Source organism: Macaca fascicularis, chromosome 12 (assembly GCF_037993035.2).
Source record: "Macaca fascicularis isolate 582-1 chromosome 12, T2T-MFA8v1.1".
In the NCBI taxonomy this organism is placed as follows: Eukaryota; Metazoa; Chordata; class Mammalia; order Primates; family Cercopithecidae; genus Macaca; species Macaca fascicularis.
In genome coordinates this window covers 68446162-68470086 of record NC_088386.1, presented here as the reverse complement: position 1 = coordinate 68470086, position 23925 = coordinate 68446162, and the positions used below count along the sequence as shown (strand labels likewise).

The window sequence follows — 23925 nt, the reverse complement described above, 5'->3', positions numbered from 1 at the left end:
AGTATGGAAAGCAGGGCAGGAATTGTGGGAGAGTGACTTTACAGTGGAGAAACTTGCAGACACTACATAAGCCAGATGATCAAAGTCAACATCAACAGTGATATGTCATACTAATAGTATATATTCTTGATATGGTGTGATGAAAATATGGTCTTCCCCAAACCCCTAGCCCCAGTCTAATATTGAGAAAAACATTAGACAAATCCCAATAGAGGGACATTCTACCAAATACCTGACCTATATCCCTTAAAACTGTCAGTCATCCAAAACAAGGAAAGACTGAGAAACGGATAGCCAAAAGGAGCCGAAGGAGACCTGGCAACTGAATGTGAAGTGGCGTCCTGGATAGCATTTTAGAATAGAAAAAGGATATTAGGTAAAAATGAGGGAAATCTAAATAGACTATGGACTTTTTTTTCTTTAAGAGACAGGGTCTTGCTCTGCTGCCCAGGCTGGAGTACCATGGCATAATCACAATTCACAGCAGCCTCAAATTCCTGGGCTCAAGTGATCCTCCTACCTTAGTCTCCCAAGTACGTAGGACTACAAGCAGGTACCACCATGCCTGGCTGATTTAAAAAGAGGTTTTTTTGCTTTTTTTGTTTTTTTGTTTTTTTTTGCAGAGAGAGGAGTCTCACTGTGTTGTCCAGTCTGGTCTTGAACCCTTGGTCTCAAGTGATCCTCCTACCCTGGCCTCCCAAAGTGCTGGGATTACAGGTGTGAGCTACCACATCCAGCCTTAAACTATGGACTTTAGTTGGTGATAATGAATCAATATTTGTTCATTAAGAAAATATCCTTATAAATAAAGACAAATTAAAGATTCTCTCAGATGAGAAAAAATTTAGAATTCACAGCCGTCACAACTGCTTTAAAAGAATTTCTTAAAAAGTTCTTCAGACAGAAGAGAAATGATACCAGAGGAAAACTAAGAACATCAGGAATGAAGGAAGAGCAACAGCAATGTAACAAAAATAATTCCAGAAATGGGACAGGGATGGTGTGAAAAGTAACTTTGACATGATACAAATAGCTATTTAAAAAAATTATTGCCAAAAATAAAAAATAAAAAATTATTGCAGAGGAAATTCATTCTACATTATGGTTGGGAGAATGTTAACTAATGTTAAAAATCCTTTAAAAATTTAATTGAAAAAGGAAGAATATGAAACTATATATATAGTGTAAACTAAATTTTGTTTCTATTTGTATACATTTTTCTATATGTTAACTATACAAACACATAGAGCTCTGGGAGGCAGCATTTACAGAAGTTTTTTCTGGGGGGCATGGAGTCTCACTTGTTGCCCAGGCTGGAATGCAGTGGCACAATCTCAGCTCACTACAACCTCTGCCTCCCGGGTTCAAGCAATTCCCCTGCCTCAGCCTCCCGAGTAGCTGGGACTATATGTACACACCGCCATGCCCGGCTAATTTTTTATACTTTAGTAGAGACAGGTTTCACCATGTTGTCCAAGCTGATCTTGAACTCCTGAGCTCAGGCAACCCGCCCACCTCGGCCTCCCAAAGTGCTAGGATTACAGGCATGAGGAAGATTTTTAAAAACACTGATTTTTCCAAATATTCAACATAAGTATTATATTTATGATCAGAAAGAGATAACCATTATTTTAAAAAATCCACTGTCTTGCCAGACTTCATTTTAGACTCTTGGCAGAAACACCTCCTTTCAGGCACAAAATATAAACATCAGTGACTTATCTGAATGTAAATTTGGCTCACAGACTTTAAAAGACTTAAAATGTAGATTAAAAAGGAACAATTCCTGTAATATTCTAGGAAAAATGAGATTGCTTAAGTCATGTACTGTTGGAGCACCCACATCTAAGTAGCTCAAAAGACTTAAGATCAAACCTTGTTAATCTCCACATCATATATGTTAAGAAGACGGTGCAAAAGAAAATTTGATTCTGATTGAATGGAATGCATGGACATTCTAAAGCACAATGCTCATTGCAATCACAGCTACTGCAAAATGTGATGTTAACATTATTCTCATAAGTGCATCTGTCCAACTTGTTCATAAACAAGGCATGAAGACTAGCCCGAAATGAGATATTGATTATATTATGATGTTATTTGAGTACATCAATCGAAGGGGGCAGGGCTTTTTTGGCAGTCAGCGGAATGCACATCACTGGGGAGGAGCAATGAACAGTTCCCACTTCCCATCCTTCCTCCTCCTTCTGGGCACAGACCCTCCCATCAACAAAGCTATGTATCCCACCTACACTGGCTCAGAGTGGGGATGGAGGGGTCATGTGGCCCACCATAGGCCAGCCAGAGTCCTTCCCCTATGCTCTCTTATTGTGGCTGCTGGGGAGGAACCAGGAGCTGTTGGTTGCCATGTTTCTAGGCTAGGGAAGAAGCAATAAGAGGCAGAGCCCTCAGCTCCCATCAGCCCAAGTCCGGCTCCACCGTGAACCCCCAATTTCCTCTCTTGTTTGGTTTTTTTGAGACAGGGTCTGGCTCTGTCACCCAGGCTGGAGCGTGATGGTACCAACTTGGCTCACTGCAGCCTTTGCCCCTCAGGCCCAAGCTTGACATCCTACCACCAGAGTCTCCTGAGTAGCTTGGACTACAGGTGCATGCCACCACGCCTGGTTAATTTTTGTATTTTTTGTAGTGACAGGGTCTCACCATGTTGCCCAGGATGCTCTTGTGCTCCTGGGCTCAAGTGACCCTCCCACCTCAGCCTCCCAAAGTGCTGGGATTACAGGTGTGAGCTACCGCCCCTGGTCTCTTGTTTGCTTTCAAGGTGGCTTGATTCAGCTTTCTGCCACCTGTAACTTAGAAGTCTGGAGTTATATAGTAACCTAACAATTCTGTAGCCTTGTGAAGAGGGAGAATGTTGGGGTGGGGGGTGAATAATGAAACTTTTTTTTTTATTGTTTTTACTGCAACCATAACAGATGAAATGAAACACTATTGTCTCAGAAATCCTTCCGGTTCGGGTGACAAGGCTCTTAGAGTGTGTATTTTGGTGTTTTGGTACTTAACTCCAATCTCTCTCAGTACCACATTCTGAAATAATTATCCGTTTACCTATCTCTCTCCCCCATTAGGTGGTTTGCTCTTTGAAGTCAATAATTCATTGCATTGGACTTTCTGGACTTTGTATCTCCAGGGTCTACATGGCACATAGTAGAAACTTAATAAATGTTAGTTAATATAAAAAGGATTAAATAGGGCTGGGCACGGTGGCTCACACCTGTAATCCCAGCACTTTGGGAGGCCGAGGCAGATGGATCGCCTGAGGTCAGGAGTTCAAGACCAGTCTGACCAACGTGGTGAAACCCAGTCTCTACTAAAAAATACAAAAATTAGCTGGGCATGGTGGTGGGTGCCTATAATCCAAGCTACTCGGGAGGTTGAGGCAGGGGAATTGCTTGAACCCGGGAGGTGGAGGTTGCAGTGAGCCAAGATTGCACCATTGCACTCCAGCCTGGGCAACAGAACAAGACTGTGTCTCAAAAAAGCGAAACAAAAAAACAAAACAAAACAAAAAGGATTAAATAAAATACAGTTATTCTTTATGCTATTACAAAATTACCTTACTCCTTCAAACTTTGTTAATTAGAAATTTGTGGCTAGGCTAGAAAAATTAATTTACTCAAGGAAAAAGGGGATTATTAACCCATTTAGTAGTGTAAGAAACTGTAAAAAGAATGATTAAACTAATTAAGAGAATAAATTGTTTCAAGCAGACCATAGCCATTCAAAGTCACCTATTCATATAGAAATAATTTGTGAGCTAAGTTACAAATAACATCCCTCTACCTATTCATTAAATTAGGTCCCTGAGGATGTCTATTAAATAATGCTTTGTTAGCCTGGTTCACTTAGCTGTTTTTACTTGAAATATTACATAAATCAACCTTTTATTAATTTAAAAGGTGACACCTGAAATCATATACAGAGTTAACTTATAAACATAAATGATCTTAAATCTGTAACATATAATAGAGGGCCAAAATAAACCTGATAAAATTCTTGCTGATTTATGTCTCATTATTTCATTTTTTTCAGACACATTTTAATTTCATTCATGCCCCAGGCATGTCCTACTCAGTGCAAATCCCTACCATCTATCTCATTATCACTCTCTAATCTAATGTTTATCATTATTAGCTATTGACTGGACCCAGGTACAGTGCAAAAGTCTAATCACACTTCATTCTTGGATACTGCCCAGTACAGGGACCTTCAAACCAGGTTTCCAAACTGACTCTACCCTCATCCTTCCCTTCCTCAGTTGATGGCAGTTGCATCCTTCCACGTGTTCAGGCCAAAAACCTTGAAGTCACCCTTGAGTCCCTTCTCTCTTACCTCGTATTTAATTCATCAGAAAATCCTATGGACTCTATTTCCAAAAATCCATCTAGAATGCAACACTTTCTACCCCTCCACTGCAACTTCACCATCATCTCTAGCTTTCCATGAAGTACACACGAGTTTCCTAGGACTCAAAGAATTTAGTAACACTGTTATTTAAAACTACTTCCATCCCCAGCTTCCTATTTTTGTGAATGAGTTTTCCCAGTGCTTACGTACATAAAAACCGAGAAGAAGAATGAAATAATTATTAGGAATTAAAATGGCATTCTTTAGGAAATAAAATGCTATTTCCTAAAGGTACATAAATTGACTTTTTAAAATAATTCATTTGTTAAAACACTTGCCAAGTCACCCAGTGATGCATTTCTGATAGTAATTTACTTTAATGTTTATTAATTTTGTACAGAAATTTATAAAATATTTATTTTGTTTTGATGATCATATATAATTACTTATTGTCATAACTCAGTCTAGAAGAAAAACTGTAACAAAGACCCATGGTCACGAGAGATTTCAAAACACAAATATTTAAACGTAAGTATATATTTTTGGTAAATGTTCAGTATGAGGGTGATCCATAAGAGACTTTCAATCACAAACATACGTTACGACATGAAGTTGCCATATTAACCCTGGGCAGCTCATATTTGGACAGTTAACATGAGTGAAAAATAATCTATTTAAGAAGCTGTTGTGTTTGAGTCTTCTTTATCGTAGCTGAACCCAGATGATAAGGTCATCTGGCCTGGAAAACAATATGTTACCAGAGAATAAAATTCTGTGGAGGAAATAAAATGGGAATATGATTTAAACAACAAAAGGAAGTAATATAACATTGTAACTATTAAAAAGCTTGTTCATATATTTTTTTAAATGGTGAGCAACACATTATTTTTCACAATGCCTGGTCTAATATACCGGTAGCATTCCATAAAAACTTGCTGATTAATAGACCCATTCCTTGAGAAAATTTGTTTAACTTACAGGACTGGAACTCAATTATTCTGTACTGACTTGCAGACCAGACTATGCTGCATTTAGCAAAGTCAAATATCTACAATATGTGAGAATGGAAGACTATATATGTGCACATATGAATGGATGAATGAGTGAATGAGCTGGTTATTTCGGTGGTTTCCAAGTACTAGGAATCTTACAAATGAAAATAACATTTACTACTAATATTTCCACTTTTCATCCAAACATCTTGTGCCATGTAACTAAAACTTGAAGGTTAGACATGCATGAACCCCGGAATGACCACCAGAGGGAGCCCACGTGTTTTTCTGAATATGCCAGACACCAAATTGAGAAAAAGGAAGAAAACACACACAAAGTAGAAAGCTGAGGGTGGGCGCATGGGGGTGGAGGTGGGGATTGGGGGGGTGTGAGGAGGGGTGGGAAGGGGACAGGGAAGCATTACCTGTTACTTAAGAGACTATATTATTGAATGACAGAACCATTTATGCATCTATGTTACAAATCCTTTTACTAGGCAGCTGTACACTGCAATGCTTTGACACTTATAAAAGGAGAATTGGTTAAATGTAAGATTTAAAAAATCTCACATACCCTAAAACTAGCAGGTCCTGGGTGGGCTGCTGTGATAACATCCATGACTCTCTGCTGTGCCCCAAACAAGCCAGCTGCCTTCTCCAGCTTATCTTTGTGTTCCTGCTCTCACTCTCTATTCCGGTTCATCTTTGTGGTTAACTTTGGAGGAAGGTTTGGGTGTGGCTTCCTCACTTTGTTTGGGATTGGGCTATCAAATTACAGCACCAGAGGAGCACTTGGTGTGACTTGGGAATTTCTGATTCTCCTGTCTGAGCCAAATTATAAGGACAGTAAGATGAATGACTTTCCATTTGTTGTCCTGAAGTCTTCCCAGAACTGAGAAATGAACCAAGTGCTAACAGGATGCAAGAGGACCTCTCTAAGGCTTTCCAGGCCCAATCTCCACTTACACCAGAACCTACAGGCCTGCCTCAGAGAGTGCCCCAAGCTAGAAAAATATCCTGGGACTGAGGCTATAGAAATAGCATGTGATCTTGTCTAGAATTACGCTCCATGTAAACCACGTTTTCTATTTGAGATCAGTGTCAAGTTTTCGAATCCCCTCCCACCTGTCCATCCCCGCCCCAGCCTGGCTTGATCTTTCTAATCCTTTTATTGTGGTAAGTCAGATCACCATTATACCAGTGAGGGAACTGAAGCTCCTGGAAATGAGTGACTTGTTCAGTGTCACTGGCTATTAAGTGTCAGGGATGGAAACTGACAAACATGCGCTGCTGGGGACATGGATTGTAACAGTGAATGAGTATTGAACCCCGTCATACTAATGTCTTTGGAGACAGAAAGAAAATTATTGTCTTCCTTTTCCCTCAAACTACAATTGAGTGAAAAGCATGACAGAAGTGAATTCAATGACTTAGCCCTTGTTCTACCCAGAATTTTCATGGTATGCTTTCCCAAGTTTCTTTTATGTCTGGATGGGGTGATCATAAATCATGTATGCAAATAAATTAGCACAAACAAATTGAATTCCACAGGCTTAGGTACTGGGCTGAATGCTGCTAAATTTAACATGCTTATTAATGCCTTGAATATGGAATCAAATCAAAAACATTCTTATCAAATTTAACAATGATACCCAATTGAGTGGGGGTGGTTGGCAGTTAGGAGAGCTAGTTTGAAATTTAAAATGACCTTGACAAACAGAAAAGGAAAAAGAGGGCAAAATTCAATAGAAAGCTTTGCAAAGTAATTCATTCAAAAGAGGGGGGCAAACAAAGAGAACAACAGAAATGAAGGAGTATTGACTGGGTAATTATAATGGAAAAGGAGCTGGAGGTCAGAGTGAACAATAGCCTCCAAACTCAATCTAGTTCTGTCATTTTAAAAAAGAAGGCATGATTTTGAGAAGTACAAATAGGGGGAAACTCAAACTAATGCCCCCTCCAGACTCAAAATAGATCAAGCTCTTTGAGGAGGGGTGAGGAAGGTGTTTTGTTGGGACACTGGAATGCCCGTGGCTTGGAAACCAGGTTTTTATACTTTGAAAGGGATCCTTAGAAAGAAGAGTGCCTAAAATAATTCAAAAGAGAAGATTCGGGTACTCTTCCTTTGTTCATGCAATGCTCTCAGCCTGGCATATCGTTTTCCTTTCCCCTGGGTAGCAACCACCCAGACACTGCCTCCTCTGTGGGGTACTTTGAACCCCTTCCCTTCTTCTTAACAAGAACTTCACAGTCCCACTATGTGTCTCCACAAAGCAGATACTAGAGGCCAGCACTGGCTAAGTCCTTGGCATACATTATCTCATTAATACTCTTGAACACCTCCCTGGGCAAGACACTACTATTATTCTCCTTCTGTAGATGAGGAAACAAATGAGTAAGGCAGTTAAGTAACTTGTTCATGTTCATTTGTTAGAAACTGGCAGAGCTGGGAGTTTAACTGAAACCCTAGGAGCTCCTAAATCCCCGTCCTGAGGCCACGCTACCCTGACGACATGAGCACCCCCAATACTTCACTATTCTTATTTGTTCATGTGCGCTTCTATCTAGGCTGCAGCACCATATTTTCATAGTCCTATATGAAGGCTGGAGATTGATCAATAAGTGTTCATTAAATTAAAGGTTTTCAAGCAAGCAGTGGTATATTCCATGGGTGTTTCTGAGTCATTCTTTGGCTGAAGGGAAATAGAAAACTAAATTAAACTAAAAAGGATTTAGACATTTATAAAAACTGGTAATAGGAATTCTGAACAATTCTGGACCATATTAGTAAAGGTGATTTGACCATTTTCTTTTCTGAAAATTTTAAAGAACTGAAATTGTTATATCCACATTTATACACGTACAAATACATATGTATGTATCTATATATATTATGTGGATGTGTATATATATGTGCATTTATCTGTCATCTATCTTCAACGTCTTGTCATCTAAAGGTAAAGACGGTAACTACAGAATATTTAATATCTGTGGACTCAGGGAGGCTGCCTGACACAGAATTGTTGGTAGAAGAGAATCTAAACCCTAAATGACATGTCAACACTAGATTAGTTTATCCAATCTGAGAACATTCAATTTTCTCTCCTAACCATAAGACATATTTTGCAAATAATTTGTTCTCAGTTTCTCAAAACGAGAACAATAAAAATTCAAACACATCAAACATAAGTGATACTATCTATTTTATTCTCACGGTTAATTGAGATAACATGCTAGCAGCCCAAAGTAACTGGTGATGATGATAACTGCCTTCAGTACAGGAGAAAATATTACTGAAGACAGCAATATACTCTCCCACAGCTTGGAAGCAGCAGCTGTGTACATTACTAATAACATGACATCACACTCCTCCCTCCCCGCCGACAGTGGAACAATTCTGAGCTGCATCTCAAGGCCATGCAATGTTTTAAGTGAGAGCAAGAAGCAGCTTTTGGCCAAAGAGAAACTCATTTCTTTTAACATTATTACTATTCTTAAACTATCAAACATTACACAGGTTATCTGGGATAGCTTGCCAAGTCAAATTCTGATGACTGAAAAGATGGAGGGAACATATTCAAAACAGGGCCGTGCAGTATATCTCAGCTGCAACTCTAGAAAATCGTCAGCATGACAACAGCATTAAAAAGTTCCATTTCATAAGAGAGATTTAAAAAATTACAAAGAAACCAAACATAGAATATTAAAACAATCACTAAATGTAATTCATAGTATTACAAAAATAATTCTAAAATATAGCAATGAACCATGGCCCCAATACACCCCAATACATCTTCTTTCACCAACAAACTCACGGCAAGCAGGTCCTAGGAACAATGTCGAGGGCATTCAAATGCAATTAACACACAGCCTAACTGACAATAAAAGGATCAGAGTTCTAGAGTATTACCTACATTTCCTATTTACCATTTAGATGGATGACAACACGTCATCCTAAAAATGCAATCGGCTTACCACTGCAGAAGCTAGAGAGAGAGATGGTTATGGCTAGCTTTTGCAAGAGTTGAGGAACAGATGGAATAAAAAGCAGAAAGAAATTCAGCAAGGACAGTCTGCCCCATAAAATGCATAACTTACAAGTACAAAAACAAACATTTCCTCAGAGACTGGAGAACTGAAGTTGTCCTTGGCACCTTCGACATGAAGTCACGGTGTTTTCTAGGAGGTGGGGCAAAATAAGTCCTCTCGGGGGCTATGCTTTCTAATAGGCCAGCTAACGAAAGGAGTATTTACACACTACACAGCTCACAGGATTGGGCCAGCAGCACTGCTAATCTAATCTTCGTTTGGGTGATAAGCAATGTGTCCTTCAAAATCAGGACAAGCTGGCTCAAGATTTTCAAAGCTTCAGCATTTTGTGGTTTCGCTCTCCTATTAGAGTTTTGTACCCTGGCCAGTTACACGTGAGTTTCAGAATGGTAATGGCACTAGTGAGGCCACTGGTACCCTAGAGCAGAGGGACACAGCTGCCAGGGGTACACCGGTGACCCTGGCCAAGGTGTCTTCATAGGCTCGGCCTGGATCAATCATGTTATAAAGCAGGGTTTTAAAAACTGTGTTCCACAGAAAACAGTTTGAATTCTGTTGGTCTTCGAAAGGTGGAGTTGAAAGGGTTTATACAGCCTTATGGGATTATCTCTGATTGTTGGGTTTTTTTCTTTTCTTTTTTTTTGTTTTTAGAGACTAGGTCTCACTCTGTCAGCCAGGCTGGAGTGCAGTGGTGCAATTCTAGCTCACTGTAGCCTCAACTCCTGGGCTTAAGTCATCCTTTTGCCTCAGCCTCTCAAGCTGGGATTACTGGTGTGAGCCATCAATTATCTGAATTTTTAATATTTTAAGTTTGTATGAGGATACACAATTTCTTATTTCTTTACCTGGCCCAGAATTTCATTGTCATAGCCAGTCTGTAGTGATAAAATGTTGTCATATAATAGGTGGAAAATATTCTAATTTGTTCTCTCTAACCTTAAAAAAGAGCAACAATAAAGAGAAATAAATGTTATTATATTCCCTAAAAATTCCCCAAATTCCTAACCTTTTGACCCTTGCAGTCAAAAGGTTGTTGTTATTCTACTGCCCTTCCCTTAATGAGGATTTCCACAAACTGTGAAAGTTATTTCCTTACTAGTTGCCATTTGAAACCTTACATCTTTATAATAATTTCTAAAACTTATTATTCATATAAATGACCCATAGTTTTTAAAGTTTAAGAAACTCCTGCTTTAAGTAATCTTTAAGATGAGACTTGCCAAGTGGTTTGAGATGATCTCCAGACTGGGTCATTACTAATTACTAGCACGAATTCTTCTAGCATTTGGGGAACAATTTTGAGCTCTACGTTGATAGTCATTTATAGTGAGAAAGCATTCTTCAGTATTTAGCAAAAAGCTTATTAACCATACTATCAATACTGTAACTGCCTAAAAAATGAGGACCTCGGGCTGGGCGCGGTAGCTCACGCCTGTAATCCCAGCACTTTGAGAGGCTGAGTCGGCAGATCACGAGGTCAAGAGATGGCGACCATCCTGGCCAACATGGTGAAACCCTGTCTCTACTAAAAATACAAAAATTAGCTGGGTATGGTGGCGTGCACCTGTAGTCCCAGCTACTCAGGAGGCTGAGGCAGGAGAGTCACTTGAACCCAGGAGGCAGAGGTTGCAGTGAGCCAAGATCATACCATTGCACTCCAGCCTGGCGATAGATTGAGACTCAGTCTCAAAAAACAAAACAAAACAAAAACACACATATACACACACACAAAATGAGGACCCCAGATGATCCTCTGGGAAACAAGATGTTTATAAATCAGGAAATGAGATTATGTTGTAATATCTCTGTGAGTCTACTTCTCTGGCTCCTTCCACAATGAAGTAAAGTATTACCTTCTAAAACTAGGAAACCCCATAGCAGTTGCCCTTTCAGAAGTATGGAGTACAATAAGCAACAAAATCTGCATAAGTAGCCAAAAATTAAAGACAGGGTCATTATTTCAAAGGGCAACCGTAATATTCAGCATTCAGCATTCAAGCTTTCTTATCACTGTGATTTTTAACTTCAGTGTTAAACATGATCAGTCAAGTATAGCACATATAAAAGACAGAAACAAATACAACTTTAATAGATCAAAGAGAATTCCTTTAACAATCACAACCCTATCAAAATAATCAACTGGTTTTATTGGCTCCATAGTTTTCCTTCCTTCCTTCCTTCTTTCCTCCTTCCTTCCTTCCTTCCTGCCTGCCTTCCCTGCTTCCCTCCCTCCCTCCCTCCTTTCTTTCCTTTCCTTCCTTCCTCCCTTCCCTCCCTCTGTCCCCCCACCCCTCCCCCCTTCCTTCCTTCCCTCCCTCCCTCCTTTCTCTCCCTTCCCCTCCCCTTCCTCTTTCCTTCCTTCCTTTCTTCCTTTCCTTCCTTCCTTCCTTCCTTCCTTCCTTCCTTCCCTTCCCTCCTTCCTTCCTTCCTTCCTTCCTTCCTTCCTTCCTTCCTTCCTTCCTTCCTTCCTTCCTTCCTTCCTTCCTTCCTTCCTTCCTTCCTTCCTTCCTTCCTTCCTTCTCTCTTTCTCTCTTTCTGTTTTTTTCTTCTCACTCTGTTGCCCAGGATAGAGTGTAGTGATACATTTATGGCTCAGTGTAGCCTCAACTTCCCAGGCTCAACTGATCCTCCTAGGACTACAGGTGTGCACCACCACATTCAGCATGTGTGTGTGTGTGTGTGTGTGTGTGTGTGTGCAGATAGAGTCTCACTATGTGTCCTGGCTGCGTAGTTGTTTTTCTAACATTTTTCTTGATATTTTATAGGTTCCAGGGTCCTGTGTCATCTAACATTAAATGTCTTTATCAATTACAATGAATAGTAGACAAAACAATCCAGCAAGTAGCTGCCCATCCATTTGTTTCTACAAAGGTGCAATATATGAAAAGGAATTTATTTTTGTGCAAGGTAAGCCTGAGTCTGAGAAGAAAATGTAGCTGGCAAGGCAGCCACGAACACTTGTTGATGTGTGCATATTTGATTAAAAGTTAAACATGGTGGCTGGGCGCAGTGGCTAACGCCTGTAATCCCAGGACTTTGGGAGGCCAAGGCGGGCGGATCACGAGGTCAGGAGATCAAGACCATCCTGGCTAACATGGTGAAACCCCGTCTCTACTAAAAATACAAAAAATTAGCCGGGCGTGGTGGTGGGCGCCTGTAGTCCCAGCTAGTTGGGAGGCTGAGACAGGAGAATGGCGTGAACCCGAGAGGCAGAGCTTGCAGTGAGCCGAGATTGTGCCACTGCACTCCAGCCTGGGCAACAGAGAGAGACTCTGTCTCAAAACAAAACAAAACAAAAAACAGTTAAACATGGTGATTAACAAAATGATGAGGAGAAGCTGGAAAGGAGAATTTTTTTTTCTACAAATAATCTGTTTGGACACTGAAACAATAGTCTAAGTGCTTTTATTTCTGTCCACAGGCATATTATTGTTGTTTTGAAATATAAGCGGAATATTGCCCAAAATGTAGTTAAAGAAGCTAAAGCATAAAAGAAATCATCATAACACAACTCGTCTCCTCCAAAAGAAACATTTTCAATTAACACCGCTTTAAGACTCTCAGGCTCCTTTTTATCTTTCTAGCGCTTCACTCTGCTCATGAACGTCTTTCATTTCTTTTGCTGTACTTTGACTGATGGCATTGGAGAGCTTTCCTAATAACACATGGTGATGATCCATCTACTCTACTTGCTAATAGAGAATTAAAGTGTGCTTCTCTGTTTGTTAGAGAATGTGACCTACAATAGCCTGGACAAATACAAATAAGCGTATACTACACTAGTATTAGGGAGATGGCCTGGCCAGTTCCCCAAATCTTTCAGAACAACATGCTAACCGTTCATTGTATCTGACAAGCTCATTGTTCTGCAAACTTTAAATTCCTATTTTGTCACAAAGTGAGCTACATGATGACAGCTGTTAGACCCTCTGCTTAGAGCCCTGTGCCTGTTGTTCCACTGCAGGGAGAGCCTGCCTAAAGGTCACTGGGTGCCCAAGAGCAACGGCGCTTCCTTTTGAAGCCTAGAACATTTCAGCCCTCCCAGGGCTGGGACGTTCTGTGTGAGCTCCCCACATCACTGATAGTCTCTTGATGAGGAAGCACAAGGCCTTTCTGTCTTCTTTATTTGGCAAATGATTTGTGTATTATTTGTTGTAGGATGGATAATTTGGGACATCCATGTCCAAAATGCTGGCAAGATCAGTTTGTTGCTTTAGAACCTTTATGAGCCTGATTATCTAGAGCTTGACTCAACATACAAAGATATTTTTTAGGACTAAATATCAATGGCAAGGTTCACTGAAGAAGGGGCAGCCATAAAAGGCAAAAGGACAGTTACTTTATTAAAGGGTAGGACATTTTTCAGAGGTGAAGAGTAGCTAGAAAATGATACAAGACTTGAGAAAATACTAACCACAATAATAGTCCCAACCTTTACTGAGCCTACCTACTCTACTTGTCTGTGCCTTCTCCACAGATTACCTCATTCAATATTCACAATTTCCTTTTAAGGTAACATCCACATTTTAAAGAGGAGATGAGGATGTTTAGACAAACCAAGTAGCTTGGGCAAGACCACACAGTTAGGAGCTGAAATCCTTCGCTGGACCAAACGAAGTAAATTTTGGTGTGACATTTGAAGTGACACTGCTAGGTCTTAAACCCAAGTTTGGCCAGGTGTGGTGGCTCATGCCTGTAATCCCAGCACTTTGGGAGGCTGATGGATCACTTGAGGTCGGGAGCTGAAGACCAGCCTGGCCAACATGGTGAAACCCCATCTCTACTAAAACTACAAAATCAGCTGGGTGTGGTGGCGCATGCCTGTAATCCTAGCTATTCGGGAGGCTGAAGCAGGAGAATCACTTGAATCCAGGAGGCAGATGTTGCAGTGAGCTGAGATTGCACCTCTGCACTCCAGCCTGGGCGGCAGAGTGAGACTCCATCACAAAAAAACAAAAAGCAAAAAACAACCCCCGCCCCCCAAGTTTGTAGTGCTATAGCAGTGGGCTAGAATTCCCAACCAGTCCTTTTAAAACCAACACTATGAAAAGGAGGAGGAGCTAAAGAAAGCCAGAGCCTGATATCTGAGAAGAGATATGGAAATAATCTAAATTGAATTCAGAGAGTATATCTTCCCACAGACACAGGACTGAACGCAGAGAAAGGCAAGGGTGACAGTCCTGTAACATTGCCACTTGGGTACAGCAAAGGATACAATTATAAGGTGACACATCTGAAAGCCAACCAAGCACTGCTTCCAATCAATCACTGCATACTCCTATCATTAATCCTTCCATGTTGTTGTCTAAATTTAGATGTCAGTTAATAGAACGAATATTATTATTATTTGCATGCAAAGGTATGCCACTAAACCATGACCACTCTTGGAATGCTTGCTATTTCTTCATGAAATCTTTGTCCTAAACCTTCTACTCTTTTACAGAAAGAATACAGTTTTACAGAAACAATTATAGCAATTAATTATTTTCAGTTTCCAAAAAGAAATGTTAACACTAGTGCACTTGGATATAATTAGACAAATTCATCAACTGACCCTGAATTTCATCGTTTGTATTCCTGCTAAGGAAAAACAACTAGTTTTCTATATGCTATTAGGCTAATGATTTGTTTGACTGCCATGTATGCATCATGGGAAAAAGAAAACACTTAGTAACTGTAGCATTTGCCCCCTAGAATAACCTTTCTTCAGACTGGTTAAAATCAGGGACATGTGACGACCATGTCAGAGCAATCAACCTTCTGCCCTTTCTATTTCAAAGTGACTTGCCAAAGATGCCAGAATGAGATTAGAAAAATATTTATTGCTCTGTTGAATGTGGGTCAAGAGCTCTCTTTGCTGGTAGGGTTACCATGAATATTTTTTACCTTTTAACAATTTTTAGAAGATAGGCACAGAGAGTAGCTACTCACGTTCTCCTTGTCAGGAATCCCTAAAGGAGGAAAAAGAGACAGAGAGAGGCCATGAATTGTATAATCAACCAGTAAAGTGGAATTGAAATTTTGCTGAACCAAACCAAGTAAAATTTCAGTGTTTTCAATTTGCATTTCCATGAAAACTTATATAATGCTGCTTAGAAATATAAAAACTTACATAATGCTGCTTAAATAAATCAGTGAATCAGGAGCAGGGCCATGTGCCCAGACACCAAAATCCAGGCTTATTTTGCTTCTACCATATGCTTTACTTTCACAGAGGTAAACACCCATCACGGATTCATTCTCACCATGAAAGCAACTAATTCCACTGATTTCGGCACCAGAACACTTGGAATTTTGGATAGGCACATCAACTCCTAAGTTTCACATGCTGTGATTTTACTTTGCAAACCACCCCACTCGGCTCTAGTGATTTGAAGCTGGGACAAGTAGCACATGAAAGACATTGGAAAACAACTTCCATTGTGAGCAAAGCAAACTCCTGCCATCTCCAAGTCAAGTCTGAGCATGGCAGAGGCTGTTTCCAGGGGTATCTCAGTGTTCTTAGCTAGAAGCTAATGACTCGTCCATTTGCTCATTTGTCATTGATTTACAAACATTTCATGAGTATCTACTACAGGCAGTCCTATTCCTTTTCACCTCCTTCAGGCTTCTCCCCTGACTGACATGGTAAGGGTGGCCACACTGGGAGGTTCACTGCCCCAGCAGAGCTTAATGCCTCCAGTACAGCAGGCACAAGTGACCTTATATAGAGGAGACAGAAGCATAGGTCATTTTTACAGGTGGCTTGCACCTATCTTCAAACTAGTAGAGAGTATGAGGTGGTTTGCAACAAAAAAAATACAGTAAATCCAAATTCTGAGTAAACAGGACATTTTGTTTTTACACAAGGAGCTACACAGGATTTACAGCATCAGCACTAAAAGAACTGAGTGCCGGCTGGATGCAGTGGCTCACCCCTGTAGTCCCAGCACTTTGGGAGGCTGAAGCAGGTGGATCTCTTGAGCCCAGAAGCTCAAGAGCAGCCTGGCCAACATGGCAAAACCCGTCTCTACAAAAAATTAGCTAGGCATGGCAGTGCTTGCCTGTAGCTACTTGGGAGTTCTAAGGTGGGAGGACTGCCTGAACAAGGGAGGTTAAGGCTATAGTGAGCAAAGATCATGCCACTGAACTCCAGCCTGGGTGACAGAGTGAGACCCTGACTCAAAAAAAAAAAAAACAAAACAAAGACAAAAACGAAAAAAAAAAAAAAACCTGAGCGCTCATCCTAGTAGGCAGTAGTACAGAATGCAGGAGGGGTGAAGATGAAAGAGACTTTGGAAACATTCTCTAATTGAAGCTTTGATCCACACCTGGGACCGCACAAGACATAAAAATGCAGTCAGGAAAGAAGCAGAGAAGAACTATTCTCTGAAATAGAGAGTATTAATAGGCTCGCTATCACTTCCCAGCTCTGTCAGAAAGAGGAAGGATAGCCTCAGGTCGGCACTCTGAAACTCATCCCGAATCATCCATTCATCCATCCACCCATCCATCATCCATCTGAAAGAACTAGGGTTGATTGTATGAGGTTATGGGATATAACAGAAGCTTACTTTCTAGCAGGTTCAATAAGATAAATACACAGTTGCACAAATCACCATATATGAATAACTGGACATTAGAGTATCTGTAGAGAAATGACACTGAAAAGGTGATTTGAGGCCACGCAGGAACTTGACAGTTGGGTTAAGACATTAATAGTCTTGGAATTTCATCTTCCATGGCAGGCAACGGACGATCACTGAAAGGTTTCAAGGAGCAGAGTGATATGATCAGGAGAAAGGAGGGAAGGAGACTGTCCAACATTAAAATTTGACGTTTAAGACATAAACACCAGATGGCATGGTCCTTGACTGAAGTCCAGTTTGAGCAATCAGCAATAAAGACATTCGGTTGGGAACATTTGAATATGGATTGGGTGGTGGAAAATCATGCCAGTTCTTAGGTGTAATTGTGGTGTTCTGGTTATACATGAAAAAGTCCTTATTTTCAAAAATGCCTGGTGATGAATTTGGAGTGGCATGTATATGTGATTGTGATTAGGAGAATATGGCAAAAATAATATTAAAATGCATATTAATTTACTACTAAGAAATATATTGAAGTACTAAAATATTGACATCAGTTAAATGAAGTGATGAAAATAAGGGTGTTAACTGTACCATTCTCTCCACTTTCTGTATGTTTGAAATTCTTCATAATAAAAAGTAAAAAATGGCTTGGGGAAATCAGGCCTAGGCTAGACCAAGGGGTCATCTCTGCCCTAAACTCCAAAGAGATGAAGCCCGAGGCCAAGTGGCTGCAGAGGGAACTGAAAGGAAGACAGTGAACATGCAAAGGAAGGGGCCAGGCCCGGGCAAACCTCTGGCCTCAGAGGGTGATGGCGAGAGAAAGGAGGAGTCCAAAATGGCTGAAGTTTGGAGCCCAGCACAAGAGGGGAACAATGGAGTTGTCAGAAACCCGCCTCTCCAGAGGAGGGACTGGTTTTTTGGGAATCAGAATCTGTTCCCTTATCAACACTTTGAGCTTGAGGGGCCAGCAGGACATCCAGGTAGAAAGAGAACCTGAGGTCACCTGGAAAGTTAGGCTGCCCCTGGAAGGATCAAACAGAGGTGTTGGTTTGGGAAGTGTTTGTATCAGTTGTAGGAAAGGATGCCATGGAAGAGGGGGAAGTGAGTATGCAGAAGGAAAGAGAAAAGAAGCCATGGCTAAACTCTTCAGTGAGGGGAGGGGAAGAAGTACCTACAGAGGAGACCAAAATGTGAGTGGCCAGAGAGGGAGGAGGAAGCCAGGATAACACAGCGGCACCCTGGGAGCCAAGGTGGAATGGAGTCTGGACGTGGGCAACGGGAACCATTGGGTCTGGTTATTGGTTGGTCACTGGTAACTTTAGAGTGGTTTATTCAAGAAGTATGGGGCAAAAGCCAGACTTTGAGGGGCTGAAGAGTGACTGGAGGTGGGGAAATAATAGCCAGTGCCATTTGGGAGCTTTTTACATGCCTGGCACCCTTTGAAACACTTAACATATTTTGATTCACTTGATCTTCACAACAATCCTCTGAGGAAACCGAGGCATAGAGAGACTGAGTGCCTTGCCGGACATCAGCTAGGAGACAGCACTGCTGGGATTGCAACTCAGGTGCTTTAATTAGCCAGCCATCCCTGGCTCAGTCAGGAGAGAAAGAAAGCACGAACAAGAGAGGAAAGGAAGGACACGCCTTTCCCTCCCACCCTCCTCCTCTGCAGGAAAGCAGAAGGCAAATGGGGAGACAGAGCAGAGGCTGCATAGAAATAGTGAAACGAGGGGAGGAGAAGGAAGATGCTCACTGGGGATCGCGGTCAAGCACAGAGAAAGATCTCTTGCAGTGAGTGACGAGTCAGTGAGGGAGGGTGGGAATTCTAGGATACAGGAAGAGGAACTGAAGGGTGACTGGCTGTGGCTCTGAAGATGCAGGGCCTACCTGCTACATCACTGGGTCTGCTGGCTGAAGCACTATAGCTCCAAAGACTCCAGGACCTGGAATCTTTTTATATGTATACACACAAGAGCTTCATAAGGAGACTCATAGATGCAATAGTAACGAGCGCTAACCATGTTTCCGACACGCATGAACAGATCACAAGACTCCGGGGACATATGGGTTTCTGTGAGCCTAGTGGGGACCCACAAAACAAGAAAACCACAGAGAAAAACTTCCTTTTTTCACTGACCAGCCAGAGACTGGTCTCTAATAAAAGGCCTGGATATTTTAAATTAAAAATATTTAATATGTACAACACACTGTTTTGATATACATATACCTAGTGAAATGATTACTACAGTTAAGCAAATTAACCTGTCACCTTCCATAGTCACTTTGTGTGTGGGGGGGGGGGGGGCGGGTAAGGGCATCTAAAGTTCACAAAGGCTTGGGATTGGAAGTGGCCATGATTTAGAAGATTAAATATATGACTCACCCCACTTCTCTTCATCAATAGAGTAAAAAAAAAAAAGCAAGAGGTGGGGCTCTCAGGTATCCAGAAGGGACTGAGACAAATACAGTTCGTGCATCCCTTCTTTAAAAGGGCACAGAAACAACACTGGATTTCACTATAAGATGAAGATATTTTGGGAAAGTATTCTATGCATGCTGAAGTTCCAGCTGGCACCAGAGCATACCGCTCTCTATCAGCTAAGACCGCAGAATAATACTATATTAACCATTTCTTTAAAAATATCTCCAGTGTGAGCTGGCAGGTTTGTTTATCCACAAAAGAGTCTGGAGACTTACTCTCACAAGCTGGTGTAGGACATATTTTTTGTCACATGAAAACACACACCACACGACAAATTTTTAGATACAAAATGTTCACATTTTCCACTTACTGTCATTGTTAGAGCCCGTTTCCATAACACCATAAGGAGGAGCCAGAAGTCCTGCCATATACTGTCGATATTTCTGAAAGACAAGATTGTAAACTCAACACACAGATATTTACTTGCTTTGAGCATTCATTTATTTACATGCTAAAAAGCAGAAATGCTGGGTGTCAGGAAGCATCTGAGCCTTGTATTTATAGAGCCATGAAACGTGTTCTCCGGGGTCTCTGGTCTGAAATAAAGATGTTGTGTTCTGAACAGGTCTTCCTGAATAAGACTGAATGTGCCTGGGGGCAGGGGTTCTATCTCCGCCACTTCATTTATATATTTGTGGCTGCCTGAATTGTGTGGGATATTTACCACCCCCTGTACCCCTCCCCAGCCCCACAAACACAAGCTCAGCTTTTTGTAGAGGGAAAAGGCACTTGAGCTTTATAGATGCATATACAAATAAATGTGCTGCCTACTTAATAGGTGAATGGCACTGAATCAGCTTCTTTCAAAGCCAAAAGAAATGCATCTTGAGGAAAATGTCTTTTTTGAAAGAAGCTGATGCGCTTCCATTTACCTACTTCCTTTTACATCGTACACCTGCCTGTTTATGTGACCTGCAAAGAACTTTTGGTATGTGTCAAATAAAATAGTTTAGCTTAATTTAGAACTATTTGGATTCCCCTGAATTGTATCTGCCTGACTTTTGGTCCAGGCTTGCTCTAAAACCTGGCACTTAGCATAAGGTATTAGCCCCAGGAGTCTGTGCTGTTTGGGAGGGATAAGGCTTGGTGAGAATAAAGCCATCTAGAGCATCCAACTAGAGAGGAGTGACATTTATAAAGAATGGAAAATGAATATTAGCCGCCCTCTCTTCTCAGGTCATAAATACAGTCTCCTCCCCTTTCAGAATGGAAGCTGGGCAATTTTATTTATTGCATAGTGTCATGTATATTTATGGTTTATAATTGCGATGACACATACATGTTAAAGAGTATCAAAAGAATCAACACTCCATAGTGTGCTTGTGGGTTGCATGAACGTCAGCAGAAAAGACTTCATCTGTAGCAATGGGCAGCTGGCAGCACGCAGTATTGGGGCAACCATCTGGCCCATTTGGTAGATTTGAATGGCGTTTGTAATGTGACATTGATGCTTTCTCAAAAGAGCCTTCTTCTAGTCAAGATGTAACTAGCTTTTTAAAAATTCTTTTTTTCTTCTCATTCTGAGGCAACTATACCAACACCTGCATGCAACCATTAAAACCAAGATTTCCTCAGCCTCTGAGCTAAGTGATCACTCAGACATACCCACAGGACCAATATATCACCCTGCACTCCTGATACTTCCTTTGATAATTTCCTAATTCTCATTCTCTTCTTTCTTATGACACCATCTACTCTTCTTCTTCATGAGAGAGCATTCATTAAGCAGCACATTTCTGGGCATTGTATTATTCTGGACTGTAAATAAAACAGGCCCAGAGAGAGCAGATGAGGACTGGTTATGTTGTAAGGTTTTGTGACCCCTGATTACCATTAGCAACTCCCTAAGAGGCTCCTAAAAGAAATATTTCCTGTTAAATTGAAGGGGCCATTTCACTTTGCTTAGAAGCATTGTCTTGGATGTGATAGGGGTTCTTTGTCTCAGGCACCTTAACGTCAGTCCCCATGAGCTCCCCGGAAGCACCTTCCTAATCCCTGAATGAATGAGACTTCACCTTCCTTCAAGCCCCATAGCACCTGGTCTGTTGCTGTCTTGTGGAGCACATCATCAGGGTCGCTGCTAGTGGGAACAGAAACTAGAGCAGCCCTGTGGGCAGGAGTGTGTGTGCTGGATTCCAGGACTTGTGCATATTGAGCATCTATTGTATACAGTGTCTCAGGATGGGCTTACAGCACAGAACAAGTCTCAGGATGGGCTTACAGCACAGAACAAGTAAACAAGGTCCTGTGTACTTGTGAAATGTCTGTTTTCTTCAACACAGGGAACTATGTCTTGCACATAATACAAACTTAGTACTTATCTGTTGAATGTCTAAATTTTTCTAGAAAATTTCAACAGATACAGAAATAAAATACCACATGTTCCACATTCAACTTCAATAATTATTAACTCATGACCAATACTATTTCATCTACACATTTATCCACTTACCCCTTCTAGAATTATTTTGAAGCAAATCTCAGATATCTTTTTTTTTTTTTTTTTTTTTTTTTGAGACAGGGTCTTACTCTGTTGCCCAGGCTGGAGTGCAGTTGAGCAATCTCGGCTCACTGCAACCTCTGCCTCCCTGGTTCAAGCAATTCTCCAGCCTCAGCCTCCAGAGTAGCTGGGACTGTACCACAGGCACATACCACCACACCTAGCTAATTTTTTTTTTTTTTTTTGATAAACAGGGTTTCATCATGTTGTCTAGGCTGGTGTCGAACTTCCGAGCTCAAAGCGATCCACCCGCCTCAGCCTCCCAAAGTGCTGGGATTACAAGCTTGAGCCACCATGCCCGGCCAGATATCATATCATTTAATTCATAATTATTTCAGCAGGAATTTCTAAAAGATAAAGACTCCTTTTTCCCCCAAATAAGACCACAATACCATTATCACAGCTAAAAAAACGTAATATATCCATAATATCCAGTTGATGGTCAAACTTTCTAATTGTTTCATTCATGTCATTGCTGAATTGAATTTTTAAAAATTCATTTAATAAGACAACATGGGTTCCAGCATAACAGCTTTTGGTAGAGTGAAGATTACCAAATCAGGGTGGAAATATTTATGCTTGTAAATTAAAAGTCATTCCTTAAAATTGATGGGGCACTCTTTAATAAACATTCACTAAAGTTGGGAGATTGATTCTTAAGTAGTAGCCTGCAGAATGCCCTATATTAATTAGGATAAAAACAGCTAACTAGAATAACACCTGTATCAGAAAGGGGATTTCTAAATAATTTGCATATTGCTTGATCTTTGGGCACCATTTCATCTTCCAAGCACAAATTTAAAAAGCAGTTCATAAGAGAAAATACCATATGAAAAGATGCAGCACCTCACTCATAACAGAATGGCACATAAAAACTACAGTGCAATATAATTTTTTACCTGTCAGAATTGGCAAAGTTCCAAAAAGTTTGCTAATACACTATTGGTGAGAATGAAGCAAACAGCTTACCTCATATATTGCTTATGGGAGTGTAAAATTATACAACCTCAGTGGCAGGCAATTTGGAAATATCTATGTAATTCTTTTTCTTTTCTTTTCTTTCTTTCCTTTTTCTTTCTTCTCTTTCTCTCTCTCTCTTTCCTTCTCTTTTCTTTCTTTCTCTTTTCCTCTCTTCTTCCATTTTCAGTGGCCAGTGACTATATCTATCAAATTTTAAAATGCATATTTCTGGCAGGGCATGGTGGCTTAGGCCTGTAATCCCAGTTACTTGGGAGGCTGAGGTAGGAGAATCACTTGAACCCAGGAGGCGGAAGTTGCAGTGAGCCGAGATCGTGCCACTGCACTCCAGCCTGGGCAACTGAGTGAAACTGTCCCCCTACCCAAAAAATGCATATTTCCTTTGACTGAGCTAGGAACCTCCCTCAGAGGGCAGATGTAGAGTCTCCTGAAACACCTGAATACATATGCAAACACATGTGCTTGTATGTAATAGTAAACCAAACAACAACAAAACAGGAAATTATCCAAATGTCCATTAGTAGAGGACACTGGGTTACTTTCTGAGATGATGATGGGTTATGTCTTGATAAACAGATGCTGTTGGAATAGTATGCAGCCATGACAAAGAATGAAGCAGCGCTACTTATATACAGATATGGAATGATCTACTGCTTTTAAATTTAAAAAGCAAACTACAGCATGGTGTATATACCACTTTGTGGGAATAAAAGATGTTTGTGTGTGAATATACATAAAGATCTGTAAATGTGTAGACTATCTACAAGAAAGTAGTAGCAAGGATTGTCTCTGGAAAAGAGATCTGAGTGGCTGAGTGTCAAGAAGGAGAGAGACTTAGTTTTCACTATTCATTCTTTAGAACTTTTGACTTTTATTCCATGGGACTCCAGAATGGTTAATGTTCTTCTCTATTTTACATGTATTATTAAACTCTCAAATAGATTTCAAAAGAAATGGAAGAAATGATTCTACCAGTAAGACATC

General features: G+C 40.7%; 1 protein-coding gene across 3 annotated transcripts in view; it reads right to left on the bottom strand.

Moving 5' to 3' along the window:
• Nucleotides 1-23925, bottom strand: part of RAPGEF4 (Rap guanine nucleotide exchange factor 4) — a 309548-nt gene that overhangs the window by 115069 nt on the left and 170554 nt on the right. For all 3 annotated transcript variants that reach the window (XR_010579925.2, XM_005573493.4, XM_005573494.4), the window contains exons 5-6: nt 19774-19846; nt 15339-15358 (exon numbers count right to left, since the gene is read on the bottom strand). Coding sequence is in view for 2 of the 3 variants with exons in the window: in XM_005573493.4 (XP_005573550.1) it covers nt 15339-15358; nt 19774-19846 (93 nt within the window). In the remaining variant the exon portion in view is untranslated. The remainder of the gene's footprint in view (nt 1-15338; nt 15359-19773; nt 19847-23925) is intronic.